The following is a 22,185-nucleotide window of genomic DNA, read 5'->3' as shown; positions in this document are numbered from 1 at the left end:
CGTGTGCGTTTAAAAAAAAAAAAAAAAAAAGAAAGCTCATTTTGCATGCGTGTCGTTATTTATCTGAAGACAAAGAGAGAACGCTGGATTAAACTCATCTGTCACCTGTGGCAACCAGGTAAAACACTGGGGAGGGTACGAACGAGTGACCTTCTTCATCTCAAGCCTCCCCTTCCATGTCCTGTTGTTACATTCTGGACTTTGGATAGGGGTTGGGGTTGGCAGAGGAGACGTGCACAAAGAAGTGAGGAGAAAAACAGTCCTCCTGCTGACTAGTTAAAATATTGTCCTGTACCGCTATAGGTGTCCTTTATCTCAACTGTAGGTGGGAGGGATGGAAGCTCCATGCACAGAACAGCCCCATCACCCCTCTGTGGCCTGGTTCAAGTATATTACCACAGTGTCACTGCTGCAGTCCAAATTCAGCTGCTGGCTCAATGGTATAAAAAAAAAAAAAAGAAGTGCTGCTGATCACAGGAAACTGGTAAGGAATAATTCCGTCTCTCTTGATTTAAGGCTTTTATAGAGGAAGTCTGTTGGAAACATTTGTTCTGGGCAAAAGTGTTTTTTTATTCTGCTGTGTTTTCAGTGATGGAGTACGTGGAAGAATGCCACAGAGACATGAGAAATCTAATGGCAAAGCCAGATATTCACTGGTATAGTGGCATTTTTTCTGCTGGAGTGGAAATTTAATCAAACGCAAAAGAATCTATAGAATCACTGCATAATGCTAAAGTACATTTTGTACACAAAAGTGCTAGTAAAACTACTGACATGTTTATACTGAAAAATATAAATGAACACTTGTTTTTGCTGTGAATGTTTCACAGGTTTAAGTCATTTTCTATGTACACAAAAGGTCTGTATTGTCCAAAACTCTGTCGAAATCCGTGTTCGTGAGCACAGGTGGGGCAAGATGCTCGTGAGACAGCGTGTGCCTTAGGCTGGCCACAATAAAAGGCCACTGCACAATGTGCAGCTTTATGCTGCAGATGTTTTAAGCATTGAAGGAGCATGCAATAAGTCCACCAGTCGGCCCTCGCTACAACACGGTTCAAATATCGCTCACTCACTCTTTTGCAGTTTTCCTCTTTTGTGGTTGACTATAGCCAGGTATTCCGTGTGGAAGTGGTACATTTTTGGCTGCCTATTTTGCCCTTTTCCTCAATTTCAAACCCATTCTTATTTTTGGAATGAATAAATTGGAGGCTAAGCTACTTTCCCATTGCTGGTGAGTTGTTATGTCTCTACCTTACGTCTCTACCATAAACCATTTCCAAATTACAAATAATATTTGTGAGAAATAGACTTTTTGTGTAACAGATGAAGTTGTAATATTTGAATTGATGGTGTTTATATATTTAAGTTGTATTGCTGACTAATCACATTATCTGTCGCAAATGAACATCCTCCACCATGGTAGTTGAGTTAACCATTACCTGCGCTCCTCAGGTTGGGGTCCAAATCTGGCATCTCCTTGACCGCCTCGGGGCTAACACTGTAGATAGATGCCCCAGCCTCATTGGTAATACTGGTGTGGGAAAGGAAGACAAACTCATCAACACAATAGATGAGGAAATACTGTAGTACTGACACGCTAGTGATGAAGAAGAGCAGTCAAATAGGGAATTTTAGGTAGTGAGGGGAGAGGAAGACAACATACAGTGGTTGAAGCAGATGACCAGTCTAACATGTTCATTCATTCAATCTGACATTATGGACAAATTATCACCACTCTGGCTTCACAGTAACAGTACAATTAGGAAGTGTTAAATAAATACATCTTATGGGTTCTTCTTCAGGTAACTGCAGAAGCTATGGCCTGATTTAGGTCCTTTGTGGTATTCAAACACTCTTGCTTAAGGATATTAAGGACTTTATTAGTTCAGGATATATAATTTTCTCATATTCACACTTGTCAAAATATGATAAACATGAATATTTCGTGTTGTTTGTGGGGGAGTATGTAAACATGACTGCGAAACAAGCAACTTAAAGAAACAGATTTCATGAGCATGAAAAATTACATACTCACTTTTTGTAAAAATGTGGAGTAAAAGGATGTAGAAGGCCCCTAAGGTAGGTTTGCCTTGCCCCCAAATGACTAAACACGCCCATACTAAGAGTCAAACGTTTCATCTCTGTTCATGTGACACTACTGCCATCTCGTGGTCAGTGTGGTGTACTGCAAATAGGTGATGAGACGTTTGTGCATGTAGATCTGTAGTTTGATAGCATTTTCGGAGCTTTATCTTGCTTTAGGTCATTTCCAAAATTACAAAGAACATATTTTAAACAAAACTGTGTGCGAAAAAGCACAATGATTTCATTTATCTGACAAATCAAATACTGCAGATTTTAAAATGGCAAGCACACACACAAAAATATGATGCAGGGAATCATTCATTCATGAATGCATGAAAGCTGTAGGGAATTAATGTGCAATTTTGTGTTCTGTAGAAAAAGTCTCAATATTAAATTAATGATAAACAACTTCTAAATCAATGTAATGATGATTATGTTTGGATGATAACTAAATAAACAGTATACAAAAAGCCACCAAGGTACAATGAAGCTGTCATGTCGCTGTTTAGTCCTTCTGATGAATAAAGCAAAATGGGTGGGGGATGTCCTCAGGGCCTTCCAACGTGACGAGGTCAGTGCCTCCTCCATGTCCACAATTTAGAATGCAACCTTCTTTCAGTCACACGCACACACATACACAATTTAAAAAAAAAAAGGACTCGTGCTCACTCGTCATTGTGTCCTATTCATCACCACCACCACCCCCCACACTGCCCCACTGTTCTTTTTGTCAGCTTCCAATCCATCGTGCTGACAGCTGACATATCGCCATGGTGACGCCACTAACGAGCACTGGCACATGACCTTCAAAGGGGTCAAATCAGAGCTGGTCATTAAGCCAACGACACACGACACAAGACATTCACACTCACCAAGATGACTAAATGTGATGAGACAGGAAGAAAGTCTTTTAAATATCAATTACAAAAACATCTCCACAAAGATGCAGAATGAGGCAAGGCTGCAGTGAGGTCAGCAGGTTAAAAAAAAAAAAAACACTCCATTTTGGTCAATGGAGGAGGGGGGGGACGTACCTAATTCAATCAAGAATGAGTAAAACAGGTGCAAGTGATGAAGAGATATCACAAAGCATAATAAGGGAGTCTTATTATGTGGAAGTGAATTAAGGCCGACAGCGGGGCTGCTGGGTAACGGCACAGTCACAGATACAGCTCTGGGCCCTCAGTGCCGTGGCATCATTGGCCGTCGTTACGACGAGGGTATCAGCCTGGCAGCCAGCAGAAGGTTGTCTACTGGCCAGCTCTGAGGCCTCTCTGGATCCATGCTTGACATGCTAACACACACACACACACACAGCCAAAGTCATTGGTTGCCTCTGCTTGTAAAGCGATGACTTAGAGGCCCTGTGGGATGGGGAAGGAGAGGGGGGGGGTTCCATCTTTTTCGCGCCCTCTTAACCTCTAAACACACGGGCCTGCCAGTAGACCTCCGTGCCTCCCTGGGGCAAAGTCACAAGACGGCTACGCTATCTGTTCTTTGACTGGTGGACTGAGGGACACAGCCTTGGGCCTGATGCACACACAAAATGACTGACCCCTGCCTTCTCGAGGCTTAACATGGGAGGAGACGGATACACACTTTGATACCTCATTAGAGCCTGGGAGAGTGCACGCATAGCCTTGATGCAAATCACAAACAGCGCATCAGATCAGTCAGAAAAGACGAGGGGCAATCATATCACTGACTAATCTGATACAGAGGACAAAAGTGAAGTTTTTGTCTTTCCTAAAGACGTCATTGTTAATATTGATATTTAACTGTAAGACATAGCCATCTTGGTGACTCATTTCAATTTCCTTCATTGGGATTAACTCCCCCATTTCAGTGCTGTCAAAAGATTTGGACACTTTGGAAAAAAATCCAGACTACCAAAACGATAAAACACCCGTACTAGAGAGCAGCAGAAGAGATTGACAATAATTAAAAGATAATTTACTATAAATTGTGCACCTTAATTCCTAGATACCTACCGCCTACATAAAACACATGCATTACTGACTTTGACTGAGGCAAATGTGGAAAATTGGCCTGTTTTGCTCAGTCAGCATATACTGTACAATTATGTATGTAACACAGGTGGATTATTAAGCAGAATGAAAAGTCTCTCTCTGAGCCACAGTGCAAAGCACCAACGAGGTTTGAAATCCAACAACAAAAAAGTATCTATCGCAACAGCCAACAAGTGCATGCAGAGTGATGAAAATACACTTAAAGTCGTAAACAGGCATTGGTCCGACACCTAAGATGAAAAATATGACCTTATGAAACTTAAAACAATAACATGCCTGAAGCATATCGGTATGCAGAATCACATTATGGACCAGAGTGAGTAAAGAGCTCGAAAAACGCACTAAAAATGAGCCAAACGTTACAAGCAGTTGATGTTTATAAAGTATCAGGTAGAAGAATCTTGAACCACATTGTACATACGATGCTATGTTGAACAAGTATTGCACTTACTATGGTACTTTTGTACTCACTCAGCTGTGTTTCTGTCAAAGACTTTCATTACTTACTACTGTACATTTATTAATGATTCAAAAGTTATATAAATTATTGGTATTGATTTACAAACCTTAACTCCTATTGTAGCACAGTGTTATACAACCTTATCATTTTCTTATGTTATTTCACAATTGGTGATGATGATACATGCTGAAAACAGGAAGTGAACAAATGTACAGGATTAGCAATTGATGTGAAACAAAGAGGTGGTAGGATTAAATAAGCCTTGCTTCTTTCTACTCCTTTTTGGACATGTGGAAATCTGAATTTTAATATGTGATATATTCCAACGTAATATATATGCATGTTGAAAATAAATTAAATGCTTCGATTGGCACCATCCCCTTCCAAGTGTGTTAAAAGTAGCTGTGAGGTCACAAATTAGCACTCCAAAACGTGTTCACAAAAAGCAAACACAAACACACACACACACACACACACACAAGTTGCTCTGTCCCGGCTGATCAAACAGCTCTGGTCCATTGTTCAGTCAGCTGCAAAGCTTCACCTCAGGGACATAAAATGAGGGATGCCTCCTTTCTCTGTCTCTCCCTCAAAACACATACACACACGTCGGGTTTGAAGACGATGACATTTTTCACAGAGAAAAGCGTCCAAATGGCAGGTGTCAAGGGCCGTCAGTCTCTAGCAAAAGATGCTAGAAGGCAGGCAAGGCAGGCACGCAAACATGCACACACAAAAACTCCAACTGCCAGTGTGAGGCACGTCTGAAAAGAGCAAAGCCTCACAGTCAGTCATGTCAATCGTGTTGCAGGACGGACTGTGTGTGTGTCACACACACACACACACACACACACACACACACAAACATACACTAAAGACCGAACATACATATGGCATTTCACAGGGACTCATTGGCTTGGGTGGCAGATGCAAATGACAAAAAAAAGAGGGGACAGAAGAGGATCCCCAGTAAGACACAACAGGACAGCTCATTGGTGGCATAGAAGAGGATGGGAAAGCCACAAACTGCCAAGTGAAAATTTCACAAAATTTGTTAAAACATATGCTGCTTATGATGCGGACATAGTGGTAGCGTAGCAGCAAAAGCGGTACGCAAACGGTACAATAAGTAAAAAAAAAAAAACGGAAAAATATGTCTGATGATGCACAGAAATGAAATAGGTCAAAGAGTTGTCATGCAAGAAGAGAATAACTCCACAGGAGTTTAGTTTAGTTTGGTGATGCCGCCTAGAAGGGTGCCAGCGATGTTGAATGAAAAACATATGGCGATATAGCCTCACATACTGTGAAAAAGTGGTACTTAGTTCTGGCTGCTCAGTACAATATGAGAAAAAGGTCCTGCAAATATTTTTTTTCCACTCTACCCTTGAGTGATACAACATGCCTCTGAAATGAAGATGCAGCAAACACTGTCTTCAAATGCGTCTTGTCTCCTGTGCTTTACTTTCTCTGAATCCCTGGGTGAGGCCCGGGTGCCTGGATCGGCCTCACAGTCCACACTGGTTCTGCCAGTGCATGTTCATCACTCACTCAGCCTGGCCCTTGGGAGCCAGCCTGGACACCGGACATGTCAGAGGATACACACCGCCGCCTTCACACGCAGTCATGAATACACTCTGCACCCGGCTGTCCTGCAGCTCCATCAGCTAGCCAATAAACAAAAAAAAAAAAGATCTCATCCCAGTGTGTGCTTCAGGGCGACACGGTCAAGGGCGTATCGTTCCAGTTTCCAGATCCAGGCATGTGTCGTCCTGCAGCTTCATGTGTCGCTCTCGGACAGTTGAGCCAATCAAGGAGAGGATGATGACTACTTCTTGAAAGAGAGATGGCCTGCCACTTTTTAAAGTCAGCCGGGGCACAACTTGAGGCAAAGACATGAAGACAACGGTGCATGTCCAAAACAAACGTAACCAATCCATGAAACAAAGCAGATCAAGTACAGTAAAAAAATATGCTACAATTCTAAATGAGTGAGCCACTTCCATTGGCTTTCTGGGAGCTTATTAAAGAGTGGGATGGGGAGGTTATCAGGGTCATTTGGCCTCTTGCCTTCAGGAGTCACAGAGCAAGTGGCCAAGAAATCAGTCATTTTTACCGGCCTGGAGCTCTCATGTTTGTGTGTGTATCATCACCATTGCCCAAAGACCTTTCTGACCCAGCCCACATCCGCAACTCCTCCACCCGCCATATTTTTGCCCTCTGATATCATTAGCATCAGCTTGTTAGGGCCAGACACTGTCAACTTGTCATTCTTTCTGGACACAGCCCCGATAACACGCTCACACACAAAGTACATCCACTGTGGTGCAAATAAACTAAAGACAGGGTTGAATGACGCCAGCAACTACGATGTGAGATTATTTTCTTTAGAGGAAAGTGAAGACAAACACTTATAAGTGTAGACAATTAACTAAAGAAACGCAATAGGATCAAGTGAGGGGGTCCAATTCTAAAGGCTACTGCAATTAGTGTGATGTTCTCCAAAAAAAAAAAAAAAAACGATTTTAGCAAGTAATGATGGAGCAAGAAGGGACGCACAATGCTGAGCGTGTGCGTCCGTTACCAATTAGCCCAACACAAAGATTCAGAAAGTGCCCACCCCTCGTCGATCCCACCCACACAGACTCACACAGAGGCACATCTGCACCGGTTGTTGCACTGCCTGAGCTGTTTTATGAGCTTTGACAAAGCCAGTGTGTGCTCTGCCAGTCAGCGCTAAAGCACAATGACAGACAAGGTCATGCTGCTGAGTTCCATCGAAGAGCCACACACAAAAAAAACCCCACAAAGGTTAAAAAAAAAAAGAAAAAAAAAAGTGGTGCTCTTCTTTACGGGTGTGTCACAAACTGACATCCAGCAGGAGGTCGTCATATTATTGGGGGCCATGCTGCACGGCGAAGAAAGCTAATGTGGATGCAGAAGGGGGCCGTCGCGGGCACAGACAGACCTTGTCAGAGAAATAATAGCCCACGCTGCCGAAATGTCCTGCGGGACACTGCTCATTCCTCAAGAACTTGTTCAAGTATAATCATGTCATGTAAAAGGTGTTATAAGCCTAACAGTGAGATAAGGAGTCCAGGTCTAGCAATTTTTGCAACCTAATAATTAAACTGTGATTCGAGTGACAAGCTCATTATTCAAGTAGTGGGCATGTAGCAAATCAGCTGTATAATCAGCTGTCTCATAATAAGCACAATGCTGTTCCGAATAATATAAAAAAGATCAAGTTTTTGCCTGACCACATAAAATCGGTTGATTTTAAAAGGCCCTTAAAACTACACAAACGCACACAAATATAAGTAAGGATTGCCCACAGGCTGCCATTTCTGGCCGCCATTCCAGCTGAGCACTGAAGCAGAAGGACAGACGGAGAGGGTGGCGAACACACACTGAGACAGGAAGCAGACGGTGCAAATGAAGCTGCAGCCTTGAATGGACTAATGGTGAGGCCCAAGAGTGCAGGGCATGCACTCACTTCTATGAGACATTATTTACAGTAATAACGGTCAGATCGACCCTCCCATTAAACTCTACAAGTGTACCAAAAATGATGACTGTTGAGAAGAAGCACAGTGTCACAAAGCATTCCAGAAAAAATGGTGACTTAATTGTAATGAAGGCAGTCCCGGCGAGCCCAAGACCTCATGCTGCTTATCTCGCTTGCATAGTTGTTATTGCATGTCACTGACATCATTGCTTATTGCTGGGGTAACGAGGCACGCCGAGGTCGGCTGCGGGTCAGTCAGCAGGGAAGAACGACGGTCATAGTTAGCGGCAAATGTAGCGCCAAAGGAGCTGTGCACCCCAATCATTATCCACCACTGAGGGACCGTGTAGTGGTCTAAACTGGCAGGGCAGCATTCCCCTCTGGATATGTTCATGGTGTCTTGATTCAAGAAGGTCGGCAAATTAATTACATGACAAAAGCGCTTAAATTATTATTAATGGAGAGTAATTCATATTTGAATTCTTAAAAGCAAACTATCATGGTATGAAAAATGTAAGACACCATCAAAGGCTTCATATGAGACTTTTTGTCACAGTGGCATAATTAAGTAGTTTTTACTACTGCTGGGTAAAGCAGCACATGAAGCCAGAACCACATCAGAAAAAGTCCCAAACTTTTGTGCCGGTTCTGAAAAGTCAAAATAGTGCCAGTCATAGGAGGAGGGGGAAGATAGCTTTTGCAACTCAACAGAAAATACATCTTTAATCAAAATAATCACCTTAATATAATAACGCCTCACTTTCACAGGCTGCTCTTGAAAACAGAACGCAAAGTAAGCTATTAGAGCAAAGGTGTTGCTGCTGAAGTGCACATGAACCCGGAGACACGCATTCCGGTTACATGGTTTCAGGCTGCGGTCCCAATGCTAACCTCCAAGTCAACAAACAGAGAGAGAGAGAGAGAGAGAGAGGGAGCGAGACGGAGCAAAGTGAGACCAGTGGTTATTATGCTTGGACCAAACTCCCGCGGTGTTGTATGCCGAAGTGTGGACTGGGCCTTGGTTATAGACAACGTGGACCGCAAAGCGTCTCCTTAATTGGCCCAAAGCGAAACAAAGTCCAGATGGCTTTAATAGACAATATTCATTGGGGGGGACACATTCCGATTCGCATGCACCCCTCTCGCTCGCTCTCTCTCTTGTCCATGTTTTGGCTTTTCTACATTCTTAACCCCTCTGCTCCCTCACCCTTTCCTCACTATTATTTATTATATACAGTATGTTCATCTACTTAAAGGCGGTGTCCCTCTTCAGCTCCAAATTACACTTTTCTAAAACAAAAAAATAAATAAAAGAACACTACCAGCTAGCATATAGTGGTTTAGAAGAACAGACTGAACAAATACATTTATATAGTTGTCAAAATTCAAAGTTAAACTTTGTGGGGAAAAAAACAAAACAAAATCAATGTTTGGCAGGATATAATGCCTAATGGGAGAGCTTACCAGTATGACACATCCAGTGGGTGAAAATAGCGCCTGGCAATAAGGTCAGCAAAGAAGGACTCGGTCTCGCGACACGCTGTCCCATTTCCAATAACGACCCTGCTGCAGCTAGTATTGACAAGAGAGGATATCAAAGAGTGAGATAAACAAAAGGTATACCTTTGCTGGTAGTAACACCCAGAGTAGATTAAATGAGATTAAACAACACAGGTGGCAGTGAATTAATGATAGACATGCTGCAGTACCTGTATTTTGTCATTAGGTGACGCAGTTTGTCTGCTTCTTTGTTGTTGCGGGAGCCATGCAGGTAGACTATGTCAGTATGGAGAATCTGACCTGGCAGCAAAGACACAAGGACAGGCTAAAAGACAAACCTGGGCAGTTCTTCTATCTACATTAGGTTTACTTAAAGCAAGGTGTCTATCATAGTGGATCATATGCAGTATAATGGTCATATACTGTACAACATACCAGGTATTTACATTTGCTGCTGATTTGAAAGGTATATGCACATTAATAAAATGTGACACACCTTCATCCACTGTTGTCTTACCAGTCGGGGAGAGGACTGCCAGCTTACAGCCATGTGCAAAGCCAGGGTCCACCCCCATCATGACGCAGCCTCGAACTGGACACACCAAAAGCCGCTGGCGTAGGTTTCGTACAAACATGGCGACTGACTCCTTCTCTGCTACTGTTGTAAGTTTGGTTCTAAAAAAAGGAGCGAGAACAAAATTCAATTGATACAATGAACAACAATAATAACAAAAAAAAGCACAGTCCTGTATTATTGATGAAGGTCAGCGCAGGGTTCCTGAGAATTTGACATTTCTAAATTCCATACTTTTTGTGAATACTTTTAATTTCCTTAGTGATCCATGAAAGCAGATCTATTATTTTTGTGTTTTAGGCAAACAGTGATTAACATGTTTGCTTCTTTCCTGATAACCACTAATCACCACTAATCGATTTGGTCTGTCTCAGGACTAATTAATTACTAAAGTGATTACGTAATCAAAACAACACCCTTGAGATGAATTGACTAAGAAAATAATTAATTGCAGCTCCAGAGTCAAGTAACTAAATTATGGAATGTTCCCAAATATTTTCCGGGATGCGTCACCCACTGCATGTGTGTGCTGACACAAACATCTTAACTGCCCTAGCGAGTATCTTAGAGAAACAGGTTGATCCATCTGTTGTTTTTAGTTATTCATAATTTTACTTTTTGAAAACTTTTTTTTTTTTTTTTAAATCAAATGACATACACATCCATGCTTTGGTAGGAAAACCCGTCTTCATGTACCTGTACATCCTCGTGAGGAAAGGCAAAACAAGCCTTTTATAAGAATCCTCCACTGAACTCTTGATGAGTGCGTGATGCTCCTCTCTCGCATACGTCTTTGGTTTCCATCTGCAGTGGAAAATAAGGTTAACATTTGATGTCAACACAGTTTTACTGACATTCTTCTTATTAATAACATGCAGAATTAAAGTGCCTTTTGATATGCTGTGTGCATTTTAATTGTGTCTGACCTGATGTTGACGCACCACCAGGTGAAGTTACTCTTCACACTGTCAGGGATGTTCACCTTCACTGTCAAAATCTTCAGACTCTCCCCTCTGTTGATGGCCAAAGTCTGTGCACAGACATTCAAGTAAACACCATTGATTAATGGATCAAAATTATCGGTTTACTGAACAGAATACAAGGCACACTTTAAGCTTTTCACACACAATTAATGTGGTGTAAATTGATTAGAAATAACAAGGCCATGGTTTTTATTGCATCTTTCATCTCTTTTACAGACAAAAATGTTAAGCTTGCTTGATTCGGTTCCTCCTACCTATGTCACACAATGATACAAAAAAACATTCATGTTCCAGCAGCAGCTCATTTTGTACTGACATTCCAGAGCTAGCTAATTATTTTGAAAAAATATTAAAAGGTTAAGTAAAGGAAACAGCATTAAGGTTTAAAAACATCACCCAAGTACCAGAAGTAATTAAATTAGGAAACATTACGAACATTGCAAAGTGCCTCCAAAACATACACAACCATACAGAAAACAAAATACCTTCTCTCCACTAACACACACACACACACACACACACACAATTGAGAGTGATGATCCTCGGGGTATGTCCCGTGGTCAGGCCTGTTGTGTTGCGTATTGTCCCCCACCCCTTCAAAGGAACTGTTACATGCTGTTAAGCAAACAGTAGTAAGTGTCTGACCTTTTCAGCGGGGAACCTTTAGCCCGCCACAGCACAGGGCTAAGAAACAAGACGTCAATCTGGAGCCCAAGTGGAAAAAGCGAGCTGACAAATGCCACCGCTGTGCCACCATCAGCGCTGAGCACCGAGGGGCCTGCACCCCCCCCCGCCCCACAAAGGCCCGCACGCGCCGTGTCGTGCTACAACCATTAACCGCTCAGCAGCACCCTCGCACACGACATGAAAAAGCACAGCTCGTGGCATGGCCAGGGTGAGGGTAAATGCATCTTGCTTGAATTACAATGAAATTTACATTTCTCCTCTGTTGGCATGCTGCTGCTGCCAGCGCTTGTCTTGACTGCAACAATATTTCTCAGGCCAACTACAGGCCTAAGAGTGAGACTGTCAAAGATAAACAATCATAGACACAAAGCGATACGAGACGAGGTGATGCAAGACACAGCCAGAAGTGTGTGTTTGTGCATTAAGTCAGGCCAAAAGTGACGGATCGCGAGGTACCGGCCAAAGCCTGACGAGAGCAGACAGACCGCCACCACCATCATCATCACCACCACCACCATCACCACCACATGCATGCATTCATTCATTCGTCCACCAGCTACCACCACCCTGGAGGGAGGGCAGCGGGCCAAGTGATCTGTCTCCTTGTCTCTCTCAGCCTTTCTTTAGAGGAATACTGTCATCAACACATCCATCCACACCATGGAACAAGTATAAACACACACTCAAACACACAAGCATGCACGCACACACACAGTGTCCGAGGTACAACTGGGACATCAGGGTTACTTAAAAATCTCATACAACTAAATTTTCAAGCATTTGAAAAATATTGTTTAAAATATACTGCACATCGGCGACAAGCATTTTCGGTGATTAAAAATCTCACAAAATTTAGAGACATAACTTTCATTGGATTTCATACAGATATTACACAGTTGTATAGAAATTACCATAATTACAAGTAATTCAATTTCAACACAAAAAAGTGATTAGGGATAACAAAACACACATTCTGTGTCCATGTTTACTTCTCCTAAAAAAAATTGATATAGTGTTGTGAAGTAAATAATTACCAAATTAGTGCAGGACGAACAGACTTGCCCACATCAAATATATCCATTCCACCAGGAGAAAAAACTACACAAGGAGATGCAGAGAGTCAATACTCACTGAGACGTTTGGTAATACAGTTGAAAATCCAGCATTTCAAGAAATGCTGCAAACGTTAGACAGTATGAATTGCCTGTGAGAAAATACATGTCACAAACACCACTTCCACAACTTTATAGACTGAAAGATATTAAAATAAATATTGCATTATTACGATATATTTGATTATTATTATTGTATATTATGAGTGTTTTTTGTCTAAAAAATTTAGACAATATAATTTATTGTGTGTGTCCAGTCATATTTTTGATTTTTTTTTAATTAATGTTAAAATCTTGCCCTATCTCGTGGTGTCTCAGGACACCGCTCTTACAGACAGAATAACTCTAAGGACGCCATATTCAAAAAGATAATGTGCATTTCTATATCATTTCTTGTGGTATTAAAACTTAAATTAGTGCACTACATTGTTTTGTTTTTTTCTAACACAATAAAAACATTAAAGATTCACTAAGGTAAAAGTGTTGACATATTATATTGTTGATAAACAAGCACAAGGAAGAATGATTCATCACAAGGGAAAACAGCAAGGCAAGGCCCACTCATCTTTACACATATACCACACTTGCTCGGTCCAAACGTTTGGACCCTGACACTCATATTCCGCCCCTAAAAACGAACCCACAAATGCACTGACACTGTTAAAAGGGATCTAAGAACTTCAAAAATGTTATTTCTTGTTTACTATCTTAAATTTCTTAAATGATGATATAAGGTGTATAAGACTAACACATCAAACAAGTGCTGCTTGTATGCAACAAAGCCAAACAAACTTGTTTCTCCGCACCTGTCCATCAAATAGGAGTGTTTAATTGATGAAACAGTTCCATTTATCCCCAGTCCCTCTGCAGGCAAGCCCCTGACTGGTGCGCTTAGTGACGCGCAAGTGGCATCAAAAAGTAGCCCAGCGCAGCCTCCACAAATCCATCTTGGCATACGCATAAGTGTGCCGGCTGGTAATAGCTATGAGCTAAATGCGTACACTTCAAATGGAGGCCTTAAAATCAAATCTGATGGAATTAAGTCTGAGCTCAGCGTCCTTACAGATGTCAAGAGAGTTCTGCTTCAAGACGCCGACGTGTTATCAGTGGATTGTCATTGATTAGATTATCAAACTGCTCAGTCAATAAGTATTCACTAAGGCGCGTAAAAACTTTTTCTTTCTCTTTACAGAGAATAATATTGAGTTTTGAATGTAGAAAAAAACAGTAAATAAAATGTACATTTCTATAGCACAATATAAAGTCATGTGTTAAGGCCACACTGAAACATTATGGATTTTTTTTTTGTCTTAATATTTTTTTTATGAAAAGGGCAAGGGCAAGGTAAGGCAGGCTTATTTGTAGAGCACCATTCATAGTGCTTAGAAATACAAAAAAATATTACTTTATTCTCACCATATTACAATTTCATTTTTTCTGAAAAAGCCACTTAATTATGACTTTACTTTGACCATATTAAATTACATATATAATTATTATACAATAATTACAACTTACCTTTTTTCAGTCAATATTACATTTACCTTCTCCTGTCAAATTATTTTAAACTGACTGCTCATGTCAAAACTATGACATTATTGTTGTCTTATGTTCTTTTCAGTGTGGCTTTAATGAGCACTTTATAATACAGAATTCATACAAATTTGATTAAAAACAAATCAATGAAAATGAAAACTAGTTTTGAATTTGATTATCAATATGGTTCTTAATACAATCAAATCCAGCCTGTGAAATTCACATCAGTTTTTGGATTATATGATTTTAAGGTTATTTGCTTAAAAATGGCAAATGTTTTCCAATCAAGTAAACTGATAGAGAAGTAACTATTCTACTCTTGCGCTCTTAAGGCACCCCCCATCATTCCCTCCAAGAAAGCGGCTGGGCTGGAGTTTACCAAAATGCGATGAAGCAAACGGGCAAGTGTCTGCACGCCCGCTCACACTCACACACACACACACACACACACACACACACGCCTCCTGTCAAAACACATCCCCCACCTGCTCCCGCTTCCCGCCGACTTGACGGCTAGAAAAGGTTCATTTTAGCCGCAGTCCGACAGCTAGCAGGGTCACGGCGGTTTGTGGATTAACACTCTGTGACAAAAGCGAATCATCGAATTAAACGCGAGAGGGAGAGGACGGGGTGGGGTGGGGGATTGTATAGCTGAGCTTGAGTCAGCAGGGGAGGAGGGAAGGATGGAGATAAGTGATGGGCAATCCTCCTCCTTCATATGGGCTCGCTCTCTCCCTTCCTCCAACTCCTCCTCTCTCTCTCTCTCTCTCTCTCTCTCTCTCTCTCTCTCTCTCTCTCTCTCTCTCTCTCTCTCTCTCTCTCTCTCTCTCTCTCTCTCTCTCTCTCTCTCTCTCTCTCTCCTGGTGATGGGGTCCGCCTGTGGGCCTGGCAGCAAGAGCTGTCACAGCCGGAGAACACCTGTCAGTCACAGTGCTCTAATCCAATGGCATGTCGGCAGGGGACATGTCACATATGTTAAGAGGAGAGAACGAGGGGGACTTGCTGGATGTGTGTGTGTGTGTGATTTAAAGACTGTAGGGCAAAGCCTGGTTGCCACACAGTGTTTGTGTGGCACAGAGGCAGCGGGTGATGGGAGCCGTGCTGACACATGAGGCCCAGGACCAACTCTGAGTAACCCACCAGTCACTGGGGGGACAGAGGGGAAGAGGGAAGGTGGTGGTGATGGGGGTAAATAAATTGGGGGGGGCGTGGGGCTAACTGCATCTGACGTGGCTAACATTCAATGGTGGAATGCACGAGGCAGGCAGCGATGGCAAACAGATGGCATGTGCTGGTATGGGGGCATGTGTCCTGAAAGTGAAAACACTTATGTCCTCTGTGATTTCATTTCAGAAAAAAGGCACAATTTTATGAGAATAAATAAAATTCTGTAAATTTAGTAAAAAGCAGTGCTCTGATCAGTATCGTGCTTGTTCACTGATATCGTCCCATACTGATCGGTGGCCGATCGCTTGAAGTATTTGTAAAAAAATAAAAAAATAAAATAGGAACCATAGGCCATACTCATAATATGCCATGATATAACTTTTCGTTGGATTAACATAAAATTCAATGATATTTTGGTGAATTAGTCTGCAGTAAATTAGAAGGTGGACTACCTGATGAGGCTGAATGCGCTTGATGTTGCAGGTGAAGTCAAAGTAGAGCTGGAACTTGTCAACATCTTGCTTTTTTTTTTTCTGAACTCCTGGCTTCTTGTGGCCTTGGCCCGACTTCTCCTGCTCTTCTTTCTCCTTGAGAGCCGCCTTGGTCACTGACGAGTGGAGGGTCACCATGCTGTTCTCGCACCTAGACATGAATTAAAAAGGCAGATATGCAACAGAGGAAAAAGACGACAGCGCAGATGTGTGTACGTGGATGTGACCTCACAATGTTTTCACAAAGCTGAGCGTTTCAGGGTCTTTGGCTATTGTGTAGGCCAAAATATGCTCAACGCCTGTAGCCACATCCTTCACAGATGACAGACCTGATGCATACGGAAATAAATGAATACAAGGAGCACAAGCAGTGTAGAAAATGGATGGACGGATTTCCAAGGCCGAGGTGTGGACACAGTTTTAACATACTGTAGAAGTCTCTTACCCTCGGTTCCAGGTTTAACCCATGCGCTTAAATCCAGATTGTGCGGAGACTCCATGAGAGCGGTGGCAGCCGCCTCAAGGCCGAGAGCTTTGGCCTTGCGGACTTTGGTCACCTTACAGCCTTTTTTATAAGGAGTATACTGCAAAAACGGAAGAAGGGTCAATCACATGGTTTTTTTTTGTGTCTATGTATAATTAGATGAAGACTGTAAAACTCTGACCACATGGTCCAGTTCATCAGCGGAACGGCAGGTCCTCAGGCTTTGCTCAAGTTCAACAGTGAGGACCCCATCTTTTTTCAGGGTGTTAACCACAGACTGAGTCTTCTTTGCCAGCAAGCTAGAAAAACATACACTACAGGTAACATACACACTAACACTGTAATATTATTATAGACTGATGAAGAGAGTGCAACGTTTAACAATAATAAAAATAAAAATTGTCCCTTGGCTCCACCTAGTGGCCAAATTTTAAAAAACACTCTGGAAATAATAACTGTGCATTTGGGGAAAATGACAGTCTCTTGAATAATTATATTCATCCATTTTGTACGCTGCTTATCCTCCATTAGGGTCACAGGTATGCTGGAGCCTATCCCAGCTGTCCTTGGGCGAGAGACGGTGTACACCCTGGACTGGTGGACAGCCAATCACAGGGCACATATAGACAAACAACCATTCACACTCACATTCATACCTACCAACAATTTGGAGTCGCCAATTAACCTAGCATGTTTTTGGAATGTGGGGGGAAATCGGAGTACCCGGAGAAAACCCACGCACGTACAGGGAGAACATACAAACTCCACACAGAGATGCCCAATTGGAGATTCGAACCCAGGTCTTCCCGACTGTAAGGCCAACATGCTAACCACCGTGCGGCTCGTAATTTTAATAATATCCTAAATTATAGTCACCCGGCCACTCACCCTAGTTAAAGATTACTCACCATAGTTCTTCGTACACCAGCTGGACGTCCCGCACGGCATCAGCATCCATGTGGTTGATCATCTCCTTGCGATAGCGCACCATAAAAGGTACCGTGTTCTCTTCTCGCAGTAAGGTGACCACATTGCTGCACACCCATCGCTCCACGCACGTGAGGGTGGACAACACCTGAGCGAAAAGAAGTCATGAATGCAGTTGCAGAATATAGCGGGAAAAGATGTTATGATATGGGTTGATACGTACAAGTGAAAATACATACTAAAGGTCAGCCTTGATGCAACATTGAATTTATTAAGTATGTTAAAAAGAGTGAATGATAAATACACACCAATTGGTAATTTCCTTCAGTCACCTACAGACATGGAAGCTACGTACAAGTTTGGGCCTTTGATTTTTCTATAGCGAACAGACTAACCTAGCAGAATGTTGCTGTTAAAATGTGACTAAAGTTAGCCTGTTCGCTCACATAGATATAAGCGTTGCTAAAGTTTGCTTCCTCCTGTGCCACTCCATGTTATGTTGTTGTGATATATTGCATGTATTACATTGGACAAGTACAGAGTCACAGTGTACGTGTAAAAAGGATAACATACACAAAAGAAGTACTTGGCTGAAAGAGCCGAAAGAGAAAGAAGACGACGACGGAGACTAATACCTCTATCATGTCCCAGTTCATATTAAGGTCCCCTTTCTCCACAGCTTGAGATCCTTTTGTCGGAACAGCAGATTTCCAGTCTGTGCCCGTCTTCTGTTTCTTCAGCGCAGGTTCATCAAAGGTGAAGTCTTCCGCTTCTTCTTTCTTTGCTGTCCAGCCAGCAAATGATGTGCCTTCATTGGCGTCTGACACAGTAAATGAAACCCTCTGTAAGGAAAAAAAACAGGTATGACATATCAACTCCTGATGAGATCTTTGTGTGTTTATCATACCTCCTCTTTTGCTCTGACACTTGGTCCACTCTCTGCTGCTCTCTGACTGGCCGGTGATTCTTTTTTAATGTCTATTTTGCCTCCACCTGTATTCATGTTGTCGTTGTTGTTTTTCCTCTCTGCCCGACCTTTGGGTGCCTTGCTTTTGGCATCAGATTTTTGCAGCGCTTCTTTAACTTTAGGCACTTTGGCTGCTTTAGGCTCCTTGGCTTTCGAGGCTCTCTTGGCAGCGGCTGACTTCTCACCTGCAACCAAGGCTCTGGGGTTCTGGCAGCGAGCTTTCGGCTCAGGTGGCCTCCATTCTTCTTCATTGGGGTCATCGCTAGAGAACACTCTGACCCTAGTAGGGCATAAAAATAAGTAAAAAGTAGGATATACTGTACTGTATGAGATATAGGAACCATGTGGAGCACCAAAAACAAGCCAAGAGAGACATAAGCTAACCTTGACATCACTAACTATTAGAATAAGGCAGCGGGAAAAGGCGGGAATTCAAAAATGTTAACCATAAAATGCTCACCGGCCATCTTCACATTCTCCATAGTCCACAATTTTGACAGTCGCTCTTTGTTGTCGATTCATCTGTTTTAGAAAGCAAACAAAGATAACGAGAATATCATAAACTCCACAGACGATAGCTGGCTAATTTGTAATATTAATTACTACCAGGAAACGTTTGTTTATATTGCTAATAGCGCAAACGTCAGACAAGCCTGTTTGTTAGCTTGAACATTACCAAGCTAACTCATTTCAAATTTGGCGCGTCATGTCACCGCCATGACGACAAGCAACGACTTAGGCTCGGCGTTTTCGCTTGACAGTGTGTCATAGGAAATATCACAAACATTACCTTTGTTTCTCGATATGCTGACATTAGTCACGCTTGGCAGTAAGTTGGTTAAAGGGAAACAACACGAGCAATGTCCCGACTTCATCTAATATCGAATACGAGAAGAGAGTTGGGTCTACATGCACACCAGCGCCCACTAATGGCCCGGAGGGAGGTGTGGCAGTTTAACAATACTGTAAGTGCAATGCAATATATTGAGTGGTATGAAAAAGTGAGCTAAACTTGCACTTGTATATTTCACACACTCGAGAATTAAGTCATGTTATCATTAGTACTATTTTAATTAGTTATTTAAGTGCTTTTTTGTGCAGCACTTTGAATCGGTTTATAATATGCTGTATATAAATGTATATAAACAAATTGTAGTGGCCATTTTAGGATGCATTCTCATTTTGGCAATCTTTCCAACCTGTGAAATACATTTTAACTATTTTATACAATGCAGATCACATAAAAACACCATTTGAAAATCAAAGTACCCATTTATTTAAAAATGCAGAGATGCAGCACCATAATCCTGCGTCTTACATGAACCTAAATTACATAAAATATTCAATTGTCAACAAAAATAAGCATGCAAAGCAAACTAAAAATCCACAAAAGTTCCAGCAACTAAACATTTTCTGAGGCTTTCCAGTCAAGATGAAAATAAATCCCAACAAGTGTATGTTATAAACGATGTTCCAGTATGTCAACATGAATAATATTGCACACCACACCAGGCAAGGCACATCAGATAATGTTTTTGTGCAGTATTTCTTACAACATATCAACAACTATTTAAATTTTGGCATATATATTTTTCTCTTTTGATAAACTGCTGCACTTGTGAACTCCCCATCTTTTGCAGTATCAGCTTGCATAGCATCAATAAGTCATTCATAAACAGTGATTTATACATGTAGAAAAATGACTTTACAAGTGCAGGATGTGAGACAAAAATGTTTCAAGTTCCAAGTTGACCTATAAGGACAGCTGTAGGGATGGATACACATGCCCTGCAAAAAGTGCATAGCGCTGAGTGCTGCTATAGTTGACCTCTGACCAGTAGGGGGCAGAAAAACAAAGAGAAACGAGAAAGAGGACAAATAGAGTAGACACCCATCAACTAAACACAAAATGAAGCAGTTTAGTTCCCAAATCCTTTGCAATATGTTACCAATGGCGCCTTCTCCTCTCATTTATGTCCATTCTGATCTCTTCTCTCATTAGCGCCCTCCTTTCAGACTGCTTATGTAGTCTTTCACCGTGTTTTCAACATTGGGAATCTTGTAGTTTTGTGCCGCATAGATTCCCGTACACGTTCCGACCACTACGCCCAGCAGTGCAGACGAGCGGAACCTCGCCACGATGTACCCGGCCAGAAAGCCCTTCAGGAAAGGAGAAGCCAGCAGACTGCCACCCTGGTGATGAGGAGGAGACAGGAAGTTGGATCAATTGTTTAAAGTGGAAATGTGGATGCAGATGTTAAAGGTTGGGGCCGCAAAGTGGTTAGCATGTTGGTCTCACTGTCAGGAGATCAAGGTTTGGAATCTCAATGCGGGCATCAGTGTTTGCACGATCTTCGGGTACTCTTCCCACATTGCAAAAATGTGTGTATGTTTATGAGTATGAATAGTTGTTTGTATACAGTACGCATCCAGGGTCTGCCTCTTGCCCAAAGCCAACTGGGATAGACTGCAGCTCACCTGTGACCTTAATGAGGACCATAGGTACACAAAAATGAAGGATATTCAAATTTAGGGGCAACTTACAGCAGGGACTCCAGCCTGTATCTCATCCTCCATACGCCTCTGGATGTCCTCCAGCTGATCCTTCAGCTCCACCAGGTCCTTGAGCTGTCCCAGAGGCGTCTATACATATTTATTAATAACATTAATACAGTAGGCCACCAGACGCCAGCTGACACAGTATAAATGTTAGCAGAAACTTGTTGCAGGCGGTCAAAAGGTTAATGATTCACTTCACATGTAGGGTGGCTATGTTTGTCTACTATTGGACCATCGATAATTAACAAGTGTTATCAAAACAAATGTTACAATGTTACACGTTTCTCCGGTATTGAACAGCGGTTGTTAGCTGGCTAAGTGTAGCTAACAATGCGGCTACATCAGCTTGCTATGTCGCCATTTTAGTTAAAGCTCACCAGCAGTGACGAGTATAACGTTGTACGCTTATTCGCCCACTTTAAACACAATTAGCGTCTTTACGGCCACTAAAAACAACCGTTTGTGTACTTTATTACGTCAGGGATACCGACCTTGTCATTTGCCATATTAGCTTGGATGGACCTCTTCTTCGTCTGCCGTCCGGATGACGATAATGGACCATACTGCCTCCTAGCGGTTACCTGTGGTATCATCAAGTGATATTATCAAGATTAGATTAGATATTCTTGATACAATAAAAAACAATGGTCAACATTAGATTAGATATTCTTGATACAATAAAAAACAATGGTCAACATTAACCACCTTAAACATTTCTGAATATTATGTAATCTATTAAAATAACCATCCAACCGTCCATTTAATACACTGCTTGTCTTCATTGGTGCAGGAGCCTAGCCCAACTGTACAGCAGGGTTGTCCAAAGTGCAGCCTGGGGGTCATTTGCGGTCTGTGGCTGGTTTTTCATTAGCCTACAGCATATTCTGCATTGCAAATTAAGTTATGATTGTGGAAAACTAGGTTGGGGGGAAAAGTGTAAATATTACAGGAATAAAGTGAAATTTAAATCATAATCACAAGAAAAAAACTTAAAAGAAAGTTAAAATATATGTAAAATGCAAAAGCAGAAACGGGAAAGAGCAGGGATGCACAAGAATAAAGTTGAAATATTCTGAAAAATGACAGTTTTATGAGAACAAACTCTGAATATTCAT

The 22,185-nt window shown here is 41.8% G+C and overlaps 2 protein-coding genes across 2 annotated transcripts in view; both read right to left on the bottom strand.

The window, feature by feature from the left end:
* The window catches only part of srbd1 (S1 RNA binding domain 1), a 31,733-nt gene extending 12,291 nt beyond the window's left edge, over window positions 1-19,442 (bottom strand). Inside the window, exons 1-15 of the mRNA XM_058058835.1 lie at window positions 19,302-19,442; window positions 18,972-19,033; window positions 18,452-18,791; window positions 18,180-18,386; window positions 17,526-17,692; window positions 16,799-16,916; window positions 16,579-16,717; window positions 16,366-16,462; window positions 16,095-16,284; window positions 11,084-11,187; window positions 10,854-10,961; window positions 10,101-10,258; window positions 9,793-9,883; window positions 9,548-9,655; window positions 1,440-1,531 (exon numbers count right to left, since the gene is read on the bottom strand). Of these exons, the coding sequence (XP_057914818.1) occupies window positions 1,440-1,531; window positions 9,548-9,655; window positions 9,793-9,883; window positions 10,101-10,258; window positions 10,854-10,961; window positions 11,084-11,187; window positions 16,095-16,284; window positions 16,366-16,462; window positions 16,579-16,717; window positions 16,799-16,916; window positions 17,526-17,692; window positions 18,180-18,386; window positions 18,452-18,791; window positions 18,972-19,033; window positions 19,302-19,325 (2,005 nt within the window). The 5' untranslated portion in view covers window positions 19,326-19,442. The remainder of the gene's footprint in view (window positions 1-1,439; window positions 1,532-9,547; window positions 9,656-9,792; window positions 9,884-10,100; window positions 10,259-10,853; window positions 10,962-11,083; window positions 11,188-16,094; window positions 16,285-16,365; window positions 16,463-16,578; window positions 16,718-16,798; window positions 16,917-17,525; window positions 17,693-18,179; window positions 18,387-18,451; window positions 18,792-18,971; window positions 19,034-19,301) is intronic.
* Window positions 19,443-19,776: 334 nt separating this feature from the next.
* On the bottom strand, window positions 19,777-21,652 carry LOC131108084 (SLC35A4 upstream open reading frame protein-like). Its single transcript, XM_058058839.1, has 3 exons — window positions 21,562-21,652; window positions 21,056-21,154; window positions 19,777-20,704 (listed from the first exon to the last, which is right to left on the bottom strand). Exons 1-3 carry the CDS (start codon window positions 21,574-21,576, stop codon window positions 20,510-20,512), a joined length of 309 nt encoding a protein of 102 aa, XP_057914822.1. The 5' UTR covers window positions 21,577-21,652; the 3' UTR covers window positions 19,777-20,509.
* Between the last annotated feature and the right edge of the window lie 533 nt (window positions 21,653-22,185).

This window comes from Doryrhamphus excisus, chromosome 20, assembly GCF_030265055.1.
Source record: "Doryrhamphus excisus isolate RoL2022-K1 chromosome 20, RoL_Dexc_1.0, whole genome shotgun sequence".
Taxonomy (NCBI): domain Eukaryota; kingdom Metazoa; phylum Chordata; class Actinopteri; order Syngnathiformes; family Syngnathidae; genus Doryrhamphus; species Doryrhamphus excisus.
The sequence above is the reverse complement of the archived record's forward strand: the minus strand, read 5'-3'. Positions and strand labels throughout refer to the sequence as shown.